The sequence below is a fragment of the Sceloporus occidentalis genome, unplaced genomic scaffold (assembly GCF_023333645.1).
Source record: "Sceloporus occidentalis isolate IW3139 unplaced genomic scaffold, rSceOcc1.0.p SCAF_3, whole genome shotgun sequence".
In the NCBI taxonomy this organism is placed as follows: Eukaryota; Metazoa; Chordata; class Lepidosauria; order Squamata; family Phrynosomatidae; genus Sceloporus; species Sceloporus occidentalis.
Window position 1 is genome coordinate 54,254,637 of NW_028316983.1, and position 18,686 is coordinate 54,273,322.

Consider the following 18,686-nt stretch of genomic DNA (forward strand, 5'->3'; position numbering starts at 1 on the left):
ACAAAAAGAAAACAAGACTTGGATTGAGAGGACTGTGTCCTTAGTTGTAGCAATAATCATGCATAGAAGAGACTGATGAAAAGTGGTTATCCCTCAAACACATACAGTTGTCACACAGAGCAGATCATTTTCTAACTTTTCAGACCAATTGCGTTTGTTACATCTTTTTCTTGGCTGTTATTTTAAGATTAATAGTTCCCTGGGTTTAAAATTTACCACGGAATGAAGAATAAAACCTCATACATACACAAATTACTAACTCCAGCCTCTGTATGTGAGTGTGTGTGTGTGTGCATGTGCGTGTATCTGTTCGTTCGTTCATTCATTCATTCTTGAATCCCTTGTGGTTTGAAAAGCCTCTAATCATCCTGTCTTCCAAAGCCAGATTCCCTGCTAAGGCTGCAGAAAGCTAAAAACAATTTAACAGAAGCTTTAGAGGCAGACTTATTAAGATAAAATACTGCAGTCCTAAATAAAATGACACTTGTTAAAGCTGCCAAGAAGTGCCTATCAGGAAAGAGTTTTGCCACCTGTGGCTATCCAACCAACATGCCATGGTAGCAAGTTTTTGCATTGGTGCAATAGCTTACTGATGCAGGATGGTGTCTTAATCTTAATTTTAATGATTTTATTATTTGAATGGTTTTCTACTATGCAGTTTTTAGAATTTATCTAGGTTTTGAATTATTGATAAAATTTGATGTATAATATTACTCTTCGTGATATGTGATAACCCTCATCTGAGGTATTTCCTTACTGTTGTCTTTTTGTATTGGTCACTGACCAATTTCATTCAACCAACATGGGTTTTTTTGCACAGAGATCTCCCAACTGTTGCTGATGTCTATACACAAATGCCAAAAAAGAATCCTAAAAGAAGAGACAGATACCCAAGCCTTTACACGCAGTCTTTCCTGTTTAGTTCTAATAATAGAAACACACAAAGCTGTCCTGTAGTAAGTCATATCATTTGTCCATCAATCTCAGCAACATCTTCCTCCTCTTTCTTTTGGGTTGGCTCCAAACTAAGGTAATAAAACTTAATTCCTGTTGAAATCAATTGATCTTAAACCAAGTCCAATCAAATTCATATTTGGCCTGTTGATTTTCAGTGGGAACTAAATTTAGTTGAATTTGTCTGAATGCAACCTTATAGACTCTACAGTGGGCCCTTCATCTCCAACTGGGGTTTCATTCCAGGACCCCCCAGTAGATACCAAAATCCATGGATGCTCAAGCCTCATTTAATACAATGGCTTAGTAAAATGGAGTTCCTTATATAAAATTGCAAAATCAAAGTCTGCTTTTCGGAATTTATATTTGTTTGAATATTTTTAATCCATGGATAAAGAATCTGTGGCTATGGAGGGCCAATTGTATTCCCTTCAACCCATGACACTTATTTTTGCATGTTATGCATATCCATAAATTTAATCCAGTTCCACATTAATCTGAAATATTTTTAGTTTGCTCAATCTCCATATTTTCCACAATTTTAGTATCTGTACCTTTGAAAATGCATATTTCATATGTTTAAATGGCATTACCACATTCAGTGGTGTGCATTATCTTTTAAGTAGCAAAATTCAAATCTGTACATTTACCCAAGAGATGAAATCAGGATAAAATTTTAAAATTAATACTTCCTCAGGCATTACTACTTGAATTAGTTCCTAGATGAGTCCTTGAAGCAAGAGAATGGGTGAGCAGTTGTTGCTCAGAACTGTGGAGCTAGATAGTAGCTGAAATAAAAATATATAATATGAGTAGAAAGTTAAAACAGATAAAATCTAATTGCTATAGAAAGAAAAGCACTTTCTCCAAGGGTGGTCAGAAAAATTAACTTAGTTCTTCCTTATCGTTTCTGTAGGATTTGACAATACACCTTTCTTAAATCCACTTAAGTCCAACAAATATGTAGCATGGTAGGATGGCACTGTTATCTCCATGCAATAAATGGGAATTTCCACTTACCAAGATTAAAGGGCATACATGGCATAAGCTACAGTGGTTGCTCCAAAGCACCAATATCTTGCTTTAACTTTACACCATCCTTTCTCTCTGCATATTTGACCAGCAACTGTCAATACAGTGTAGAAGGGATTACTTTTACCCCTCAATGACATTGAAAAATTTAAGCTTCGTGGAGTTCCTATGAGTAAAATTACAGGCATTTTTCTGATGCTTTATGGTCAGTCAAGAGAAGTGGCTTAGAAGAGACTGAGAAGAAGGCTGGTTACTGTGATGGGAACCATATGAGGGAAAGCATGTTACAATAGCCAGATGAACTGGAACAATGGAGGAGAGATCTTCTGTTATACCAGCAGTTCATTTTTTTAAAAGTATGAATTAATTCCATATTAAGGCTGGATGTCTTGTCACACATTTGAAAGATGCAGTACTTTTTTGATCCCATCATAGAGAAAAGTGAATCATAATTGTTCTTTGACTGCAGATGCCTGAGATTTAGGAGGAAACCTTAAGATGCAACTTCCAAATTGATAGGTAATAGGCAGCCAATACCCTGTTTCTTCTTCGTGGTCTCTGCGAATCACACAAATGGGTTTATTCTGCGCCTGCGCAGCAATCCTCAGAAACTTCTAGAATCTCCAGGCAGAAAGCGATGTATCTTTCTGCAACTTTTTGGCTGTAGCCCCGCCCACCCATATATAAGGCCCCTGGTGGCCCGCTCCTCTTTAGTTCCTTCATTCCGCCGCGCTAAGCAGCTCGAGGAACTTCACTAGCATTTCGCTTGCTCTTGTGTATTGGAATCTCTGGCTTTGACCTTCGGACTTTCACTTGACCATTCTTTCGGACTATCCCTAATCAGCTTGACCATTCTTCTGACCTTTGGCTTGACGTACGGACTGGTAACGGATCTCTCTTACCATGGCCTCCTTCAAGCAGTGCACTAAGTGCGGGGTGAAAATCCCAAGGCCAACGGCCACGACAGATGTGTCCTTTGCCTGGGGGAGTCCCACGTTCCGTGCAACTGCCCCCACTGCAAGGCGATGTCCGCCCAGGCCCTCAAGAATAGGGACTGGACACTTAAGGCTGCGCTCTATGAAAAGGTCTTGAGCCAGCCTGGCGGTTCTGGAGCCTCTGGGGATGCGGATGCCCCCAAAGCCCCCAAGAGGAAAAGGGACAAGCTCTCCGACCGCGATAAGAAGCGGGCTCGCTTGTCATCGCCGCCCGCCAAGAGCCGTTGGAAGGGCCCTCCAAGTACGGTCTCAGTGCCTCCGCCTGAGTCGAGGCCAGTACCGTCTACACCCCGGTCACCGAGCCGGTGAAGACCCCGACTCCTGTACCGGCTGCCTCCCGGATGGTGCCTCTCGAGCCCAGAGTCCTTCTCACCACCCATCTGTCTGCACTGGCGGACGCCTTGCAGATTGTGGACATAGACTCTGAGTCTGAAGGGGAACTCCATGACTCTGATGTCCCCTTGTCTCTGCAGAGACACAGATCCAGGTCTCGTTCTCCTTCCCCAGAGAGAAGGCCACAACCGACAGCACGGGACAGAGAGTGCCCCCGGGTGGCCAATACCATCCTCCACAGACTACAGCTCGCTAGTCTAAACCCATTTGTGTGATTCGCAGAGACCACGAAGAAGAACAGGTTGCTCACCTGTAACTGTTTCTTCGAGTGGTCATCTGCGAATTCACACAAACCCGCCCATCCATCCCCTCAGTGTCTGCTCATTTGACAATGCTTGTTGCCGCACTGTTAGCGGCTCATTCGGAACTAAAGAGGAGCGGGCCACCAGGGGCCTTATATATGGGTGGGCGGGGCTACCGCCAAAAAGTTGCAGAAAGATACATCGCTTTCTGCCTGGAGATTCTAGAAGTTTCTGAGGATTGCTGTGCAGGCGCAGAATAAACCCATTTGTGTGAATTCGCAGATGACCACTCGAAGAAACACAGTTACAGGTGAGCAACCTGTTCTTTCTGTGAAAGATGTGTGGGAAACAGCAAGATGTGTGCCTATAACAAGATGTGCCTATAACTTTGTGATATACAAATGGATGGGGCAAATCTTGAGATGCATGGACAAGAGCAATGTTTTATGTACAATGCGCCAGAAACATGTCTGAGTGTGGAATCTGATTATGCATGCAAAGGGAAAAATCACCATCACCACCATTATTAACATGATTTACTTTTTTTTTTTCATTTTCCTCAGCCCTGGGACTCAGTTGGCCAAAGTTAATATAGAATTGGAATATATCCACAAACTCCAATCCACTAACACAAAGGTTTCTTGGCTCAGTGCACTACACTAGTTAACACTGCAGCCTCATGAGGACAGTCTTGACTGGTCTATCACATCTCCTTTCTGGTTCCTAGTCAGCCTTACACTACAGTCCTGTCTCTCCCAGGAAGTCATATAGGTCTTTCAGGTAAATTAGACCCAAATCATACAGGGCTTTAAGAAAACTGTCTGCATTTATTTCACAGCTATTGGCTATAATTTTATCCACTCATCCATGAATACAAATAGCAGTAGAAATTACCAGAAACAACCATGTTTTTCACATTTCAGACAAGTACATTTAGATCAAAGTTCTAACATCCAAAAGCCACAAAACAGTGATGCCTTTAGTCAGCCAACTAAAATGCACAAAATACATGATGCAAGCATTCAAAGCTCCACTGGCTTCTTCATCAGTTTTTGTTGCTCTGCAACTCATAACAGTACAGCACAGCACAGCCAGTGGTGAAGGTTTATGGGAGTTTTAATTCGGCAGTATCTGGAGAGAGCCACTGTGATCCACACCTGATTTACATAATCAATATGCCTGGTTCTCTTTTTGTCACTTACTGTCTGGATTTCACACGTTCATATATTGAGTTACAAAAGGTGGCATTTTTGCTTGTTAGTGTTTATTGTTCTTTCTGTTCTCAGAACATAACATTGTCCTTTACAATCAAAAGCAACAAACAGTGGCACCTAGTGACTGACTGCCTTGTAACAGAACAGCACTGGCTCTCCTAAGATTAAAGAGAACTCTAGACAGTAAAACAGATTCAGATTTAAATAGTTGTCTATTGTAGGTTGAAACATAATACTGTTGCCCCCATGGAAAGATTCTGTTTGCACACTGCACATAACAGATGCTCATCAACATGTTAAACAGAAAAATACATCAATATGGAAAGAAATCAAATAATATGAAGTTAATAAAACTGACTTTAAGATATTTTCACTCCAGTTAAAATCCAGCATAAACCACATAGATTCTGTGTGCCACATGTTTTATGTTCTATGTTCCACATATATTCTATGTATCTATCCTAATATCACTGAGAGAAAGAATATTTCGTTTGGTTGCAGTTGGGTAATAAGTACAATCTGACTCTCATTCTTTTATGATTGCTCCACTTGCAGCTTTAAAAAAATCAAACACATAGTATTACTATTATGAATATTCTGACCATTTAATGGCATTTTGTGAAAAGAACGCAAACACAGTTAAGTGGACAATAATGATAGCCATTTCTTTCTTAGATTTCTAATGTATGTTTTACATCCTTTTCTGTAGTCTTCCTCTTCGCTTCTGGGTGAATGTAATTAAAAACCCACAGTTTGTCTTCGACATCCACAAAGGAAGTATCACAGACGCCTGCCTATCAGTCGTAGCCCAGACCTTTATGGATTCATGTTCTACTTCAGAGCACCGACTAGGCAAGGACTCCCCCTCCAATAAGCTGCTGTATGCCAAGGACATACCTAGCTATAAGAGCTGGGTGGAAAGGTCAGTATGGAGATTAATAAGCCACTTTTGGATCCTGTCCTTCCTTCAAAGCTTCCCTAAATTTTAAGCTACTGTACTTATTCAATATAAGAACTGAGAGAAACTGGGTTGAATTAAAATAAATAGGAAAGTATGTTTCCCTACCCCCATTGCTATATCTATAATTGTTTACATTTGAACAAACTGGAAAAATGTTGGCCCCGGTGTCGTCTTTAATTTATGTGTGTGTTTCTCTGTGTGTTGTTCTTTTAGAAGAACAAAATTAAAATAAACAATATTTTTACCCTAGGGAATCAAGGGATTGCACAGTTGTAATTTTTATGCACAGTTCCTGAAGTGGTTTACATCAATTGTTGTTGTGTACTTTCAAGTTACTTCAGACTTATGATGACTCTAAGATTGAACTCATCATGGGGTTCTCTTGACAACATTTGCTCAGAGGAAGTTTGCCATTGTTCAGAGGAGGTTTCCCCTGAGACAGAGAGCATGCGATTTTCATGGCTTGTGGGTTTCATGATTGAGTTGGGGATCAAACCCTTGGTTTCCAGAAGCATAAACCAACACTCAAACCATTATGCCTTGTGTGCTCTCTTACAACAATACCATAAGACAATAAAACAAGAAGTATAACACAATACAATTTTCAAGGCAATTTAGAACAGGTCATGACTGGGGAAATTATTATCCAAAGGAGAGAAATGATAAGCATTTATTCCAACAAAAGTAAAAACAGAATACTGATACACATACTGATAGATCCACATACTGATAGGTGGTCACACCTTTATTTTCTTGTTACTTTAAAAAGCTCAACACATTTCACCCTTTATCAAAATTGTCCTTTTCTCAGGGGCCACACTTCAGATCAAAATTTATGAATTTGTATAAGACACTCTCCAAAGAATTGGACCATTAAACAAAGGGCAAATACAGTAAATTTAAAAGCTACATTTCAGTACATGCCCACAGCAGCCAACATGAAGGCCTTACATACCACAGAACTGAGATCATTTTACAGGGCATTACAGAGAAGTCTTGTATCCATGTACCTGTTAAACATAAAGTCTGTAGTCCATAGCACAGAAAATAGAGCCTCTCCAGAAGATCGTAGTGGCCTTGAAAATTGGTATATGGCAGTTTTATGAGACTTTGGATATTAAGATCACCCTTTAAATCTAGCTCACAAGCAGAGTGGCAGATCTTTTAGCACAGGTCTAGTGTTGATCCATTAACAGAAGCGTAATGTGGGCATGATAAGACAGACTAGTATCACTGCACTTTGCCCTAACCACAATTTCTAATCCAGGCTTTAGCTCCTCCATAAATGGCACTAAAGTAATCCAGTCTTGAGGCTACCGATGCATAGATCATAGTGTCAGATTATATTTGCTCTGGTGCTCCTACCCATGGAGGCTGTGTGAAACTTCAGTTACAGCAATAGACCCAGGGGCATTCCCCAAACTGCAAATTTGTTCCTTCTGAGGTAGTGCCTCCTCTCTAGACATCTTTATTCTTTTAATTTTTGAGCCAGTGAACCATTTGTCTAAAGTGCCTCTGTCGTAAAGATTTGTGTGTATATGTGTATCTATCTTAGGTTTACCTGTCCATTTAGGGTAATCCAATAAATTTAATAGGATTTTATTAGGCAAGGAATACTCAGAGGTAGTCTGCTAATTTCTTCCTCTGAAAATTCACCTACAGCACCTGGTGTTCATTAACAAGAGTGTCCCATCCAAGTTATCAGGGCTAAGCCTGCTTACCTTCCAAGATCAGATCTGGAGCCTTTATGATATTTAGCCAGGGTTATGTTTTGGATAACTCTGTATTTAGCTTCAGCTTATTAGCCCTTCTCTGTCACTGTATTCAATCCCAACCTTGATCTAGTTCCAATATATGTACAGCCTCTCATATTACCCAAAAGCATACCTGATTGGAATAGCTGAAGTTGTCTTGAAGGCTAAACAATTCTTCTTGGTGACTTATAGTTGCCTCATAGCCAGTCAGAAGGGAGAGTTTTCCTGATAAGGAACAAGATATTTTGTTTCACAGTGACTTCCAGCCCTTGATCCTCAGGCCTGTGTTTAGGGTTGCCATAATTCTCTACTAAAAACCGGGACAAAATGTAGGACAAAATTTAGCCCAAAATATAAGGCAATTGTAGGATAAAATTTAGCCCAAAATGTAGGACATTTAATAAAAATGGAGGTGTAAATTTTGTCCTACATTTTGTCCCGGTTTTTAGTAGAGAATTATGGCAACCCTACCTGTGTTGGTTCTGTGCCAAATACCCAGGTGGGCACAGTTCTGTGAGGTCAGTGCTACCCACTTCTCAGTGATGCATGTCAGAGCAGCTTTATCATCCACTATTAAATTGTAAATTATAGAAAACTTATTTCAGGCTGACCTAGTATTACATAACAACACTACAATTTTATACCACATTTTATCAGTAGTTAGGTCTTGTTTTATTTTCTAACTAGCAGACATTTCCAGCTTTGCAGAATTTAGAAACCCGTTTTTAAAACCAACCATTTACAAGATGCACACTCCTAGGGTCCCCCTAAAATCTATGCCAAATTTCAGTGATCTAGGTTTCACAGTATTGAAGCTATGGCAGAGACAGAAAGATAGTCATTCTGTTTTCTTGCTGTAGTTGTAAAATCTAAATCTAATTATGTTTAGTGGTTTTGTTTTAGTGATCCTTCAGTATTTGACCATTAGAGATTTCTTCCTGTTCTCCAACTCCAAAAGCATTTTTACAAGTGAAATTCCTTGTTTTCTTTGCCTTTTTGTGTTACATAATTGTTGCCAGTTAAGCACATAATGGCTGTAAGATAGTATGTGGTGATACCTATATACCTATATCACTAGGGGAAAATATACATTGTTTTAAGGATCATGATGTTTCTTACAAGAATTGCCTGACATTTCTTTAGTTCTTCAACTCTTTTTGTGTCACACCTTCTCTACAGAACATGACTAGCATGATTCATACTTGCCTTCTATTTTTCTTTCCTATTTAACATTAGCATTATACACGTGTCAGATCTAGTATCTGCCATCCATGGACAAATCTCATAGATTTTCAAGACTTCTCCCCATCTGCACCACAGCTCACTGCATTCGGCTGGATTCTCCACCCTTCTGCATAACATTTCCTGGAGGAATTGCCAAGTAGAGAAGGGCAGGGAAGTCCATTCAACTAACCAAGTTCTACATGCCTAAAACTGGATCCAACCCACACCATATATTTCTCTCCATTTGTTTTGCAGGTATTATGCAGACATTGCAAAACTCTCAGCCATCAGTGACCAGGACATGAATGCCTACCTCGCAGAACAGTCGCGTCTGCACTCTGTTGATTTCAACATGTTGAGTGCTCTCAATGAAATCTATTCCTATGTCAGCAAATACAGTGAGGAGGTGAGGGATACTTTGGACCATTTTTCTCATATTTCTTTGAGTATTGCCACCATAACAAGGTTTCAGAGAAACACAGTATCTTGGTAGGGAAAGAGATGTAATTTTATTGCCAAAGGAATGATCAGGTAATTCTAACCATTTTTTTTCTTGCTGTGAAAAAGTTTGAAAACTGCAATTTTCACAGTTCAGGACTTATTTCTGTACACCTGTTGTTTTTTTCTGCACAAGAATAAAACCCCAGGATTTTCTGCATGAAAAAAGACAATATTTTTGTGGAGAAAATGCTGTCTCCCACACTGAAATTGCTGTATTTGGAAACCTTTTCTGCGCAAAATTTGCATCTTGGCTTGAATCCTGTTGGTTATTTATGTCTTTGCAAGTAAACTAAGGTCTATAAAAATTAAAATGGGCAAGTTCCCTAAGGTCTGTATTCAGCAAGGGGCAGCTATTGCATTACTATATGATGGAATCAAGAAAATGACTGGTGCACATTGGGACTGATAGAAAACAGGACCAATGAACAATGGGACCAATGTGCATCATTCCTGATGTGCATCAGTCCCATTGAGCATCGGGGCACTAGTTAGGGATGCCAATGCACATTGATAAAAGCAAAAAAGTGAGAACTGTGTGTAAACATCCCACATTGCAAAGACTGTTATCATTTCAAGAGTTTACTTGTCAGGATTTTCCAACACTCAAGATACACATTTTGACCATTTTTTCAAATGCTATCAAATATTATCATCCCCCCCACCCCCATTGGTAGAAAGGATATTGTGGCTTTATTACACTTATATTTTATCAATGGCAGTTGGTTCTTTATATGCCAGTGGAACCGTGAAATCCATATTTTTTACTCCCATGAAAGCCTTATCCTAGTAACTGATAGTTATTTTTCGTTGTGGTCTCAGTACATCACACATATGAAGCTATTCTTTCACAGAGCAAACCTTTGGAGACTTCAAAATAGCTGAGATTATGGTGGTAGAGCCTACTTACATGTATGACGGAGGTACTATCTCCTCAATTCATGTGCTTGAGATAGACCTGACATCAGCACCCCTCTGAGATTTTTTTTAAAAAGAAAAAAACACATGTTTTCTCTGAAAATCAGGCAGCTACCATGTGGGGAACCCTTCTGCCAGTTGGAGGAAAATCTTGTATCCAACCCATTACCATTAACATTCTCTGAAATTTATTTCAAATAGAATTGAATTAGTGACTTACTGATGACTACTCATCTTTATGTAATTAGATCATAGCCTTCAGAGAAAACAGGATGTGTGTTTCGTCAATTCTTGAAGAGCTGCAGTCCTCTCTGAATGCTTTTAGAAACCGTCTTGACCTGTAAAGCTGTCCCACTATCCTCTGTCTCTCCAGAAACAAATAGCATGTCAAAACTGAAACACGATCTATTTTGTAAAGTGTTGCTGGCAGCATGAGCTCTTCTGATGGATGCATCACTTGAAACCAAGTTCACACCATCTGTTCAGCCCTTTAATTTGCAGTGCAAGAAAAGCCTATTTTGCAATTACAACCATTAAAGCCAAGGCTTTTGTCATTTAATTGTGTGTATGAGCGTATGACACTGTGCAACAGCCGTTTGCCGATTAGACATGAAATCCTCATTACTTCCCTGCTAAATGATACAGGAAATGCAGAATCCAGAATATGACTGTGTTTTTTGCTAGTAATGTACACCAATACAATAACACAGAAATAGTTATGGACTCATGAATGCAATGGCACTTCTGCTTTGCCTTCCTTTTATCCCTTAAGATTTTTCCTAAGAACACGCACTTAAGGATTAAGCTAACAATCTCTGCGTAAGCATTCAGTCTAGAAAAGATTTTACAGGTTTACCAGAACTATACAGTGCACCCACGATATGTGGGCTCACCATATGCGAACGTGATATCACACAGATGGTGATCTCCATTAAATGAATGCTGTGCACACCCATGGCATGTGCACAGCATGGCACGCAGGAGCACACCGCCATTGAAAACAATGGGATTTGATGTCCCACAGTATTTCTTTTACCTGAGGGGGGCCAGAATGGATCCCCACATAAATCGAAGGTCCACTGTATTAACAAAACAAGGCCTAACTATCAGAGCAGTGGAATAGGTTTCATATTTTATCATTAACACTATATGTGAAGCTGAGAATGTAACACCTATTTTGTTCACAAATGTGAAGAAGAAAAATTCTAAAGTTTTCATCCCACTGGGAAAGATTACAAGAGCTTTAGGATATTTTTAAAGTATTTTTCATATTCCAGAATCTGTTTTGTGAAAATTTCACAAAATATTTCTTTTTTTTGGGGGGGGGACCTCACAATTTTTGGTGCAGAATACAATGGCTGAGATCCTACATAGCACATGTGGAGCTTAATTTTAGTGCACATAGTTCCATGCCTTCCCTCCCCCTCTCCAGTAACTAACCCCAAAATGGCACTGCTGCTGCCATTAAAAAGCTGTGGAGAAAGGAGGAGGGAGATGACTGGGCCTTCCTCTCAATTTTCCTGTAGTTTGTAACAGAGACAAGGCAGAGGAACAACTATGCTGTCCTTTCCCTGCCTCTCTTACATGCAAACTGCAGGAGAACAGATGGGGAGTTCCAACTGTCTAGTTTCCTCCTTCCTTTCCACTCCCTCCAGATCAACAGTCATACAGGACTTGGCAACTACAGGGGGCACCCCATTCAAAAAAGGACACTTGCATACACTTAGGATGCTGGCCAATGATTTGGGGCTAAAATACATTTTTGGGGATTGATGCTGTTGCTGCTGCTGTGATGATGATCAATGGATTGTTTAATTCACTGTCATACAGAGTTTTTAAATCTTGCAATACGTGACCATTTTTGATATTATGTCTTGATCTTTTCTTTTCAAGGACAAAAAAAGTGAATATCCTTTTATCCCTAGTGGAGACACAGAAATTACCATTCCTCTCACCATTCCTCATCACTTTGTTAACTCATTTTATTGTCTGCTCTTTCTAAGATGTTGGTATTGCTTTTGGTTCCAGATCATTGGGGCTCTGGAGCAGGACGAGCAGGCGCGCCGGCAGCGCTTGGCATACAAAGTAGAACAGCTTATTGGTGCCATGTCCATGGAGAGTTGAAGAAAGGAGCAGGAACTCCTAGAACAATAGGAAGTGGTTATTGCAAAGACTTCTTGGAATTAAGAGTAAAACCAGAAAGGAGGTGACAGGGAACATACCCAAAGTACTGTGACAACCTCCAAAAAGAAGTGAACGTTAGTCCAACTATTTAGCTCAAAACTCTCTCATCAGATTCGAGTTGAAAGTATGGGAGAAAACCAATAGCAGTGCATCTCAAAAACCAGCTGGATTTGCCAAGAAGTTCTACTCCTGAAGTTGCAACCTAGAAAGATCCTGGGAAACCTAGATTTCCTCCATGACTGCTGCTTTGCATGAAAGTTGTTTGATGTATATTAGGAGATAACAAAATACTATTTAAATTTTTCTTTTTTAAAAAAAGAAAAAGAAAAGAAGAAAAAATGAAATGTAACAAACACCACAGTGGCCACATCAAATATCCCATTGAAAAGATTCCACTGCACACACTGCCCCTCCCATCTCATGAGGTCCCCATTGTTTGTGGCTCAGATGGATGGTTTGTAAGTGGACTCTCATGCCTTTGGGACTGTTTGAAAAATTCCATTATTCCTTTTCCTGGGAACATACAGAAAACCCCACAAGCACGGATTTGCACCAAACCTTTTTTACAGTGAAGTTGGGGGGAAAGCCCAGCAGTCTGCAAAAGGCACTTAAGAGAAATGTATGGGAGTGGAAAAGTCATCCTGTCATTCAACCCATCTGTCTTGAAATCCAAATTCAGCAATGTATTCATAGAGTGCAGATATTTTTTTAATACTCTTTATTTACAATTGAAGGGTTACTATGGTTATATGGAAGTCCTTCATTCCTCTTCTACTTTGACACAAAACTCTCCCCACCCCCATTTCAAAGATTCTTCCCTGTTTTTGACAACCATGTTCCTAAGAAAAGTCCTGTCCTTTTGAAGCTAAGGAGGTTGTATGGTGGGTTAAATTGAAACTAGTGTATTGTGCGCAATTTGTGTAAAAGCTGATTGGCTTTCTTAGTTCCTTGGTATGTGGGCAGGTTAGCTTTTGGGTTCTTTTCATTTCTTTCCTAGTCACTATGTGATTTCTTGCAGCTTAAAAAAAGTGTTTACAGCAAGGCAATACTTGAACAGTGTAGACCTAGCAAGGCAAGATATTTATTACTTTCCTTCTTTAGATTCAGTGATGCTTATGTGATCAGCGCAAATGGCATTTGCATTTTTCTCACACCATATGCAAGGTCCTACAAAGGTCAAGCATAAAACTTCTATGTCCTTTGGGAGAGTCAGCTGAGGGGGACTTTCTCTCTGGACAAAAGGAAAATGGCATGCTCTACATGCCTGTTAATGGTTGTTGTCTTTGTCTTTGTCCATGTGTCTTGTCTTGGGCTAGGTTTCTTAGCTGACCCTAGCAACCCATTTTCTAGTGATCAGTGGAAGGCTGTTGTCTGTGAGTTGTTCTTTTACAAAAGAAAAAGACCAAAGCTTCCTTGTCCCTTTCAAGAGTGCCAAGTAGCAGGTGGGATTCTGTAAATATTTCTCTCAGTAATAAATATTGATATTTGTGCAGACTTCGGTTAAGAGGGGCGATGAAGGGGCAAGGTGATTAGGCTTAATGGAAGACAGGCTATCGACCAGATGATTTTAGATCCCATGACTGGAATCTAAGTCAGATTTAACAGAAGCAGACTGGTCTTTTTTTAAAAAAAAAAAAATGAGGCTTAGGAAGGGGATGGTTAGACCATTAGTTGAATGATGATTCAGACTGTGGCACAGTTTACCTGGAGTGTATAACATTTTCAATTATCTGTATGTTCTGAATGAAATTAGTGAATTCTATCATCTCTTGAGTATAAATTATCAGAAAAACTAAAGATATTTGAGGATAGATATTGTTTAGGATAGACATTATTTAGTATTCTATAACTGGACGGAAGGAGAGGGAAGTCTCAGGAATGAGGAGAACGATAGCATTTGCTCCTGCCTTGCATCTCCAGCACCTATGTATCCTTCAGATATTCAGAGACATCAACCTAAAGGGTTCACATTTAAAAGGTAGCCTAGAGGCCATTTTCCACTGTCTCTTTCACACATTATATGCATGAAGAGGACTCCATGTGATTAACAGGAAGTAATTCTGTGTTGCAGACTCCACATTCCAAACTCTACATCTGGGATCCTATCACAGTGCCACTGCACTGAGTGTGGATGTTTGACATCTGAAACCAGACACAATTAGAATTCTGGACCACTTGAAAGGCAATGTGGGCAAAGTTCTACATTTTATAAGCTTCCCTCTTCAGATATTGTTGAAAAACAAAGTAGTTTACAACCTCAGAGAAAGAACTAGTGGTGAGGTTACTTATCTAGCAGAGAGGATTTCCTGGCACTAATGGTTTGTGCAGCCATTATGGTACCAACCATAATCCCACATTCTTCACTTCCAGTACACACCATTTCTATTTCCCTCAAACAAAAGAGGGGACTGTTTCCACAAAAGGCCATGGGTGAGTAGGTTGTACATTAAATTACCTACTCTGTGAGCATCTTTTACTTTTTGAATCATTATCCTTAATGCTGCAAGCAAAAGGATAAAGGAAAGGAGCAAGTTGCTGCTTTAATTATAATTCATTTAAAGCTGTGCCAAACCCACTTTCCCCCTGATAATTCACTTTCATAAGTTTCCCTGGGCCCTATTAATAGCCTGAAAGAAATACTAATGACTGACCTTGCACAATAAGCCAAAGCCTTTGACATTCACAGCAGCCAAAGCTTTGCAGCCAGAAGGTTCTGATTTACATTGACTTGGCAGAGGCAGGGACCAAAAACCAAATGCAGGAAGCATCTAAGAAGGGCAGCCCAGTTTCAGGAGAATTACCTCTATACCCTTCAGCTATGTAGTGAGTTTGATTGCAAAGGCAGTTTTGTCTCCTCTGTTCCTAAACCTAATTGATGTGGGTGGTAAGTTTAACAACCAATTTTTGTTAAAGGAATTTCCACTTCACAGGCACTTCACAATTGGACTGTGTTAGGTCTCCTTTAGCACTCATTTTCTCTTTCTTTCTTTCTTTCCTTCTTTCTTTTAAATTTTTAATGCTGTGTGAGATGGACTATATGGCTATAGCTTCAGCCTTCCTAACTAAGACAATTTGACAAAATAGAAACAGTCTATAAAGACTCATGCTACAAATTTCTTTCTCTCAGCCTCAAAGGTGCTACAAGATCCCCTTGCATTCAGATGGCAGTTCTCTATGTTCTTATTGAACCCCTATAGCATTCCAGGAGGCAACTGATTCACTCTTCTTATCAATATGTAGTATTTTCTGCACTCTTGTTAATAGATCTTACAATAAGATAAACCAGGTATTGAAGTTATGTTACAATTACTGATCCATGGGGAGGGTTGTGGGTTTTGTTTTGTTGTTGTTGTTGTTGTTGTTGTTTTTAAACCAAACAACCCAGTTGTGGCTGAATACACCCGATGACACCCTTAAGTGTTATGAGCCTAGTTTCTCTGGATACCAGAAGGATTTGAACATTTAGAAGTCATTGTGGTGATTGCCTTAAGTGACATTCTCCCTCCATGTCAGTACCTCTTTCCCCTGATGTCTGAGTCCCAGCCTGTTATGTTTCAGGTGCTTTCACATCAAAGCGAGAGACGTCATTTCTGGAATTTCTGTGCCTGGCACCACTGTTTGAATAATTCCATTTAATCTTCCACTGATGAGTGCTATCCAGAGCCATCAAAGAGCCCACTGCAAGGGGTAGTGATGTGCTAATCAAATGCTTCTTTCCTTTGAAGGCCTTTATTTCAAAAATTCTATCTTGTTAGCATGCTTGCCTGCTTCTGCTGTACTTTTTCTCCTCTTAGAACTAAAATTCTGCAGCCACTTCAGTCACCAGAGAAAGTGGCCTCACTGTCTATGTAACTTCTCTTCAAACAAGTTCCATGAACACTTGGAAAGTAGTGGAAGGGATAAATAGCTAAACCCCCACTGATCAAATTTAAGTGACCTAGCTAAACTAACAAAAATTATTTTAAAAAAACTGTCATAAATTAAAATGCTTTATTTTTTCTGGTTGAAAATACCTTTGGGACACTTGCAATCTTTCTGCATCACTCAGAATGGTGAAGGTCTTAGTTTTACCCAGGAAATCATAGATGTGGATTAGCAAACTCCCAATATGTCCCTGTCATTATAGGATGCCCTGTCAGGAAATCCAGTGTTATGTGTAGCATCTATGGTCACCAAAACACACTGCATAAATAATCCAGTTTGATACTGAATTATCTGCCCTGGCTCAGTGCTGGGAAATCCTGGGTACTGTAGTTAATTGTGGCAGCAGAGCTCTCTGACAGAGGCAGCCAAATGTCTCACAAAACTACAGTTCCCAGGAATCCCTAGCACTGAGACAGGACAGTTAAAGTGGTCTCAAACTGGATTATTTCTGCAGTGTGTTTTGGACCTGTGTTACATTTTCACACCACAAAGTAAGTATTTTTATCAAAGTATCCTCCCATTTTATGCTGCTATAAATTAAATTATTTATTTAAATTATCGAGCTAGAAAACTGCCCATGTGGACAACTATTCTCTGGTCTCTACCAGAATGGTAGAAGAGATGCAATGTCTTTTCAGCAAGAGCTACTCAGTTAAAATTCACTAATATCTGACTAGCTCACCTGAGTTCAATACAGTTTAATTGTTTTAAATTGTATCTTGTGAAGGAATTTCCCAAAATTATACTAACCAAACAAAGGTTTGCTTTCTAAAATCTCAGTGCATTCCATTTTCACTAGAAATGTGCCTGGTAGTCAAAGCCTCTCTCTTCTTCAGAAGACCTCCTTCACACACAAGAACTACTTTAGTGTCACCTATATTCAGCTTCATTCCTGCATAGCTGGCCCATGTTGGTCATCTGCATAGTGCCTGAATGGACTATGCCTAATAACTCCTATGACTGGATGCTCCCGATATGTAATTGATGCAGTAAGGAAAAACTGGAGCCATAGGAAACCTACCAGAATGACTGCCTGCAGCAGCACTTTGGATTTTTTTAAAGTAAGCATTAGAAAATAACAAGATCTGTTTTATTGTCTTCAATACTGTTTTATTGTACAGAGAGCAAAAACTCAATACTGAAGAGCTAGTTTCTTCTCAAGCAGGAACAATCTACATTTAAATTCAGGCTCACCATGTGAAAACATAGCAGAAAGACAATGTTTGTTAAGCTATTTCATATGCTATAGCAGCTGGAGAGGGAATGGGCTCTCTTTTCAATGTGATGTTGGAATGAGAGCATTTCCCATTTCCTATTACCAGCACTTAGGTGCCATGATTTCCTCAACAGTTCTCCTTTTAGGCTTCAGTGTTATCTACATTCACCTGTCAGGGGGATTCAAGATGAAACCAAAAAAAAAAAAACCCACCCTGAATAAGCTTTGGGGGAGAGAAGAGAAGCTGAGTGTAGACAGACGCTTGGAGAAAAGGGCGACAATGACAGAAACAGTGGGAGAAAGATAAAGAACCAAGATGAAAGAAACATTTAAACTCCAGTCCAGCTAGAGTTTATCAGATTTCAGTATTCCATTTATATTATAGACCACACAGCAGTAATAACACAGAGAGAGGTTAACCTGAATATGTATTTTTTTTTTTTTACTTGCTAGTTAGAACTAGGTGAGCAGTCTGAGTTTCTAAGTATAGAGAATGTGCCTCCAGAGGCAATTTCTTTACCTCTCCATCCTGTGTCCCACTGGCTTTTTCCCCATTTGCCCCAGACTCACCAATGAACTCTGCATTGGAGGTTAAATGGCTAAAGACCCAACAGACCTTTCCTCTTTCATTATATCTGCTGGAATTTTCTAGATCTCTCAGCAAAACTACACACCCTTGCCAGCGTATCTATGCCGCTTTACAGACCACTGAAAAGGGCAGTCTGCCAGCGCCCTCATTTGCTGCACGGAGGAGCCTCAGTGGCCAAACTGTGTGACTCCTCCGTGCAGCAAAAAGAAGCCGCAAAAAGTGGCTTTTTGCGGCGCCATTATGACGCCGCAAAGTGCCATTGGCGCACTTGCGGCATCACAATGGTGCCGAGACGTGCGGACACTAAGCGTCCACTACGTCAAAATGGCAGCGCCCATGTAGAATGGGTGCCACCATTTTGTACGTGCTTGGCATGTACTAGGATGCCCCTTTCTAACCCTAGTACATGCTGAGCATGTACTTTTTTGGCAGTGTAGAGCCGGCCAATGTAAGACAACTGTTGAAGCCATTCCATGCCAGTGTAATGCAAATGCCTTATTTAGATAATAGTGTGAATCAAAGGATTTTACTTTTGTTCAAAACACAAACTAGCCTTAGAAATTGCAGTTTCAGAACTATAATGAGGTT

At 39.9% G+C, this 18,686-nt stretch overlaps 1 protein-coding gene across 2 annotated transcripts in view; it reads left to right on the forward strand.

The window, feature by feature from the left end:
- PLXNA2 (plexin A2) overlaps positions 1-15,597 on the forward strand; it is a 586,503-nt gene extending 570,906 nt beyond the window's left edge. For both annotated transcript variants that reach the window (XM_089514441.1, XM_089514442.1), the window contains 3 exons: positions 5,540-5,752; positions 9,025-9,175; positions 12,214-15,597. In XM_089514441.1, the coding sequence (XP_089370567.1) occupies positions 5,540-5,752; positions 9,025-9,175; positions 12,214-12,309 (460 nt within the window). In that variant the 3' untranslated portion in view covers positions 12,310-15,597. The remainder of the gene's footprint in view (positions 1-5,539; positions 5,753-9,024; positions 9,176-12,213) is intronic.
- The last annotated feature ends 3,089 nt before the right edge of the window (positions 15,598-18,686 follow it).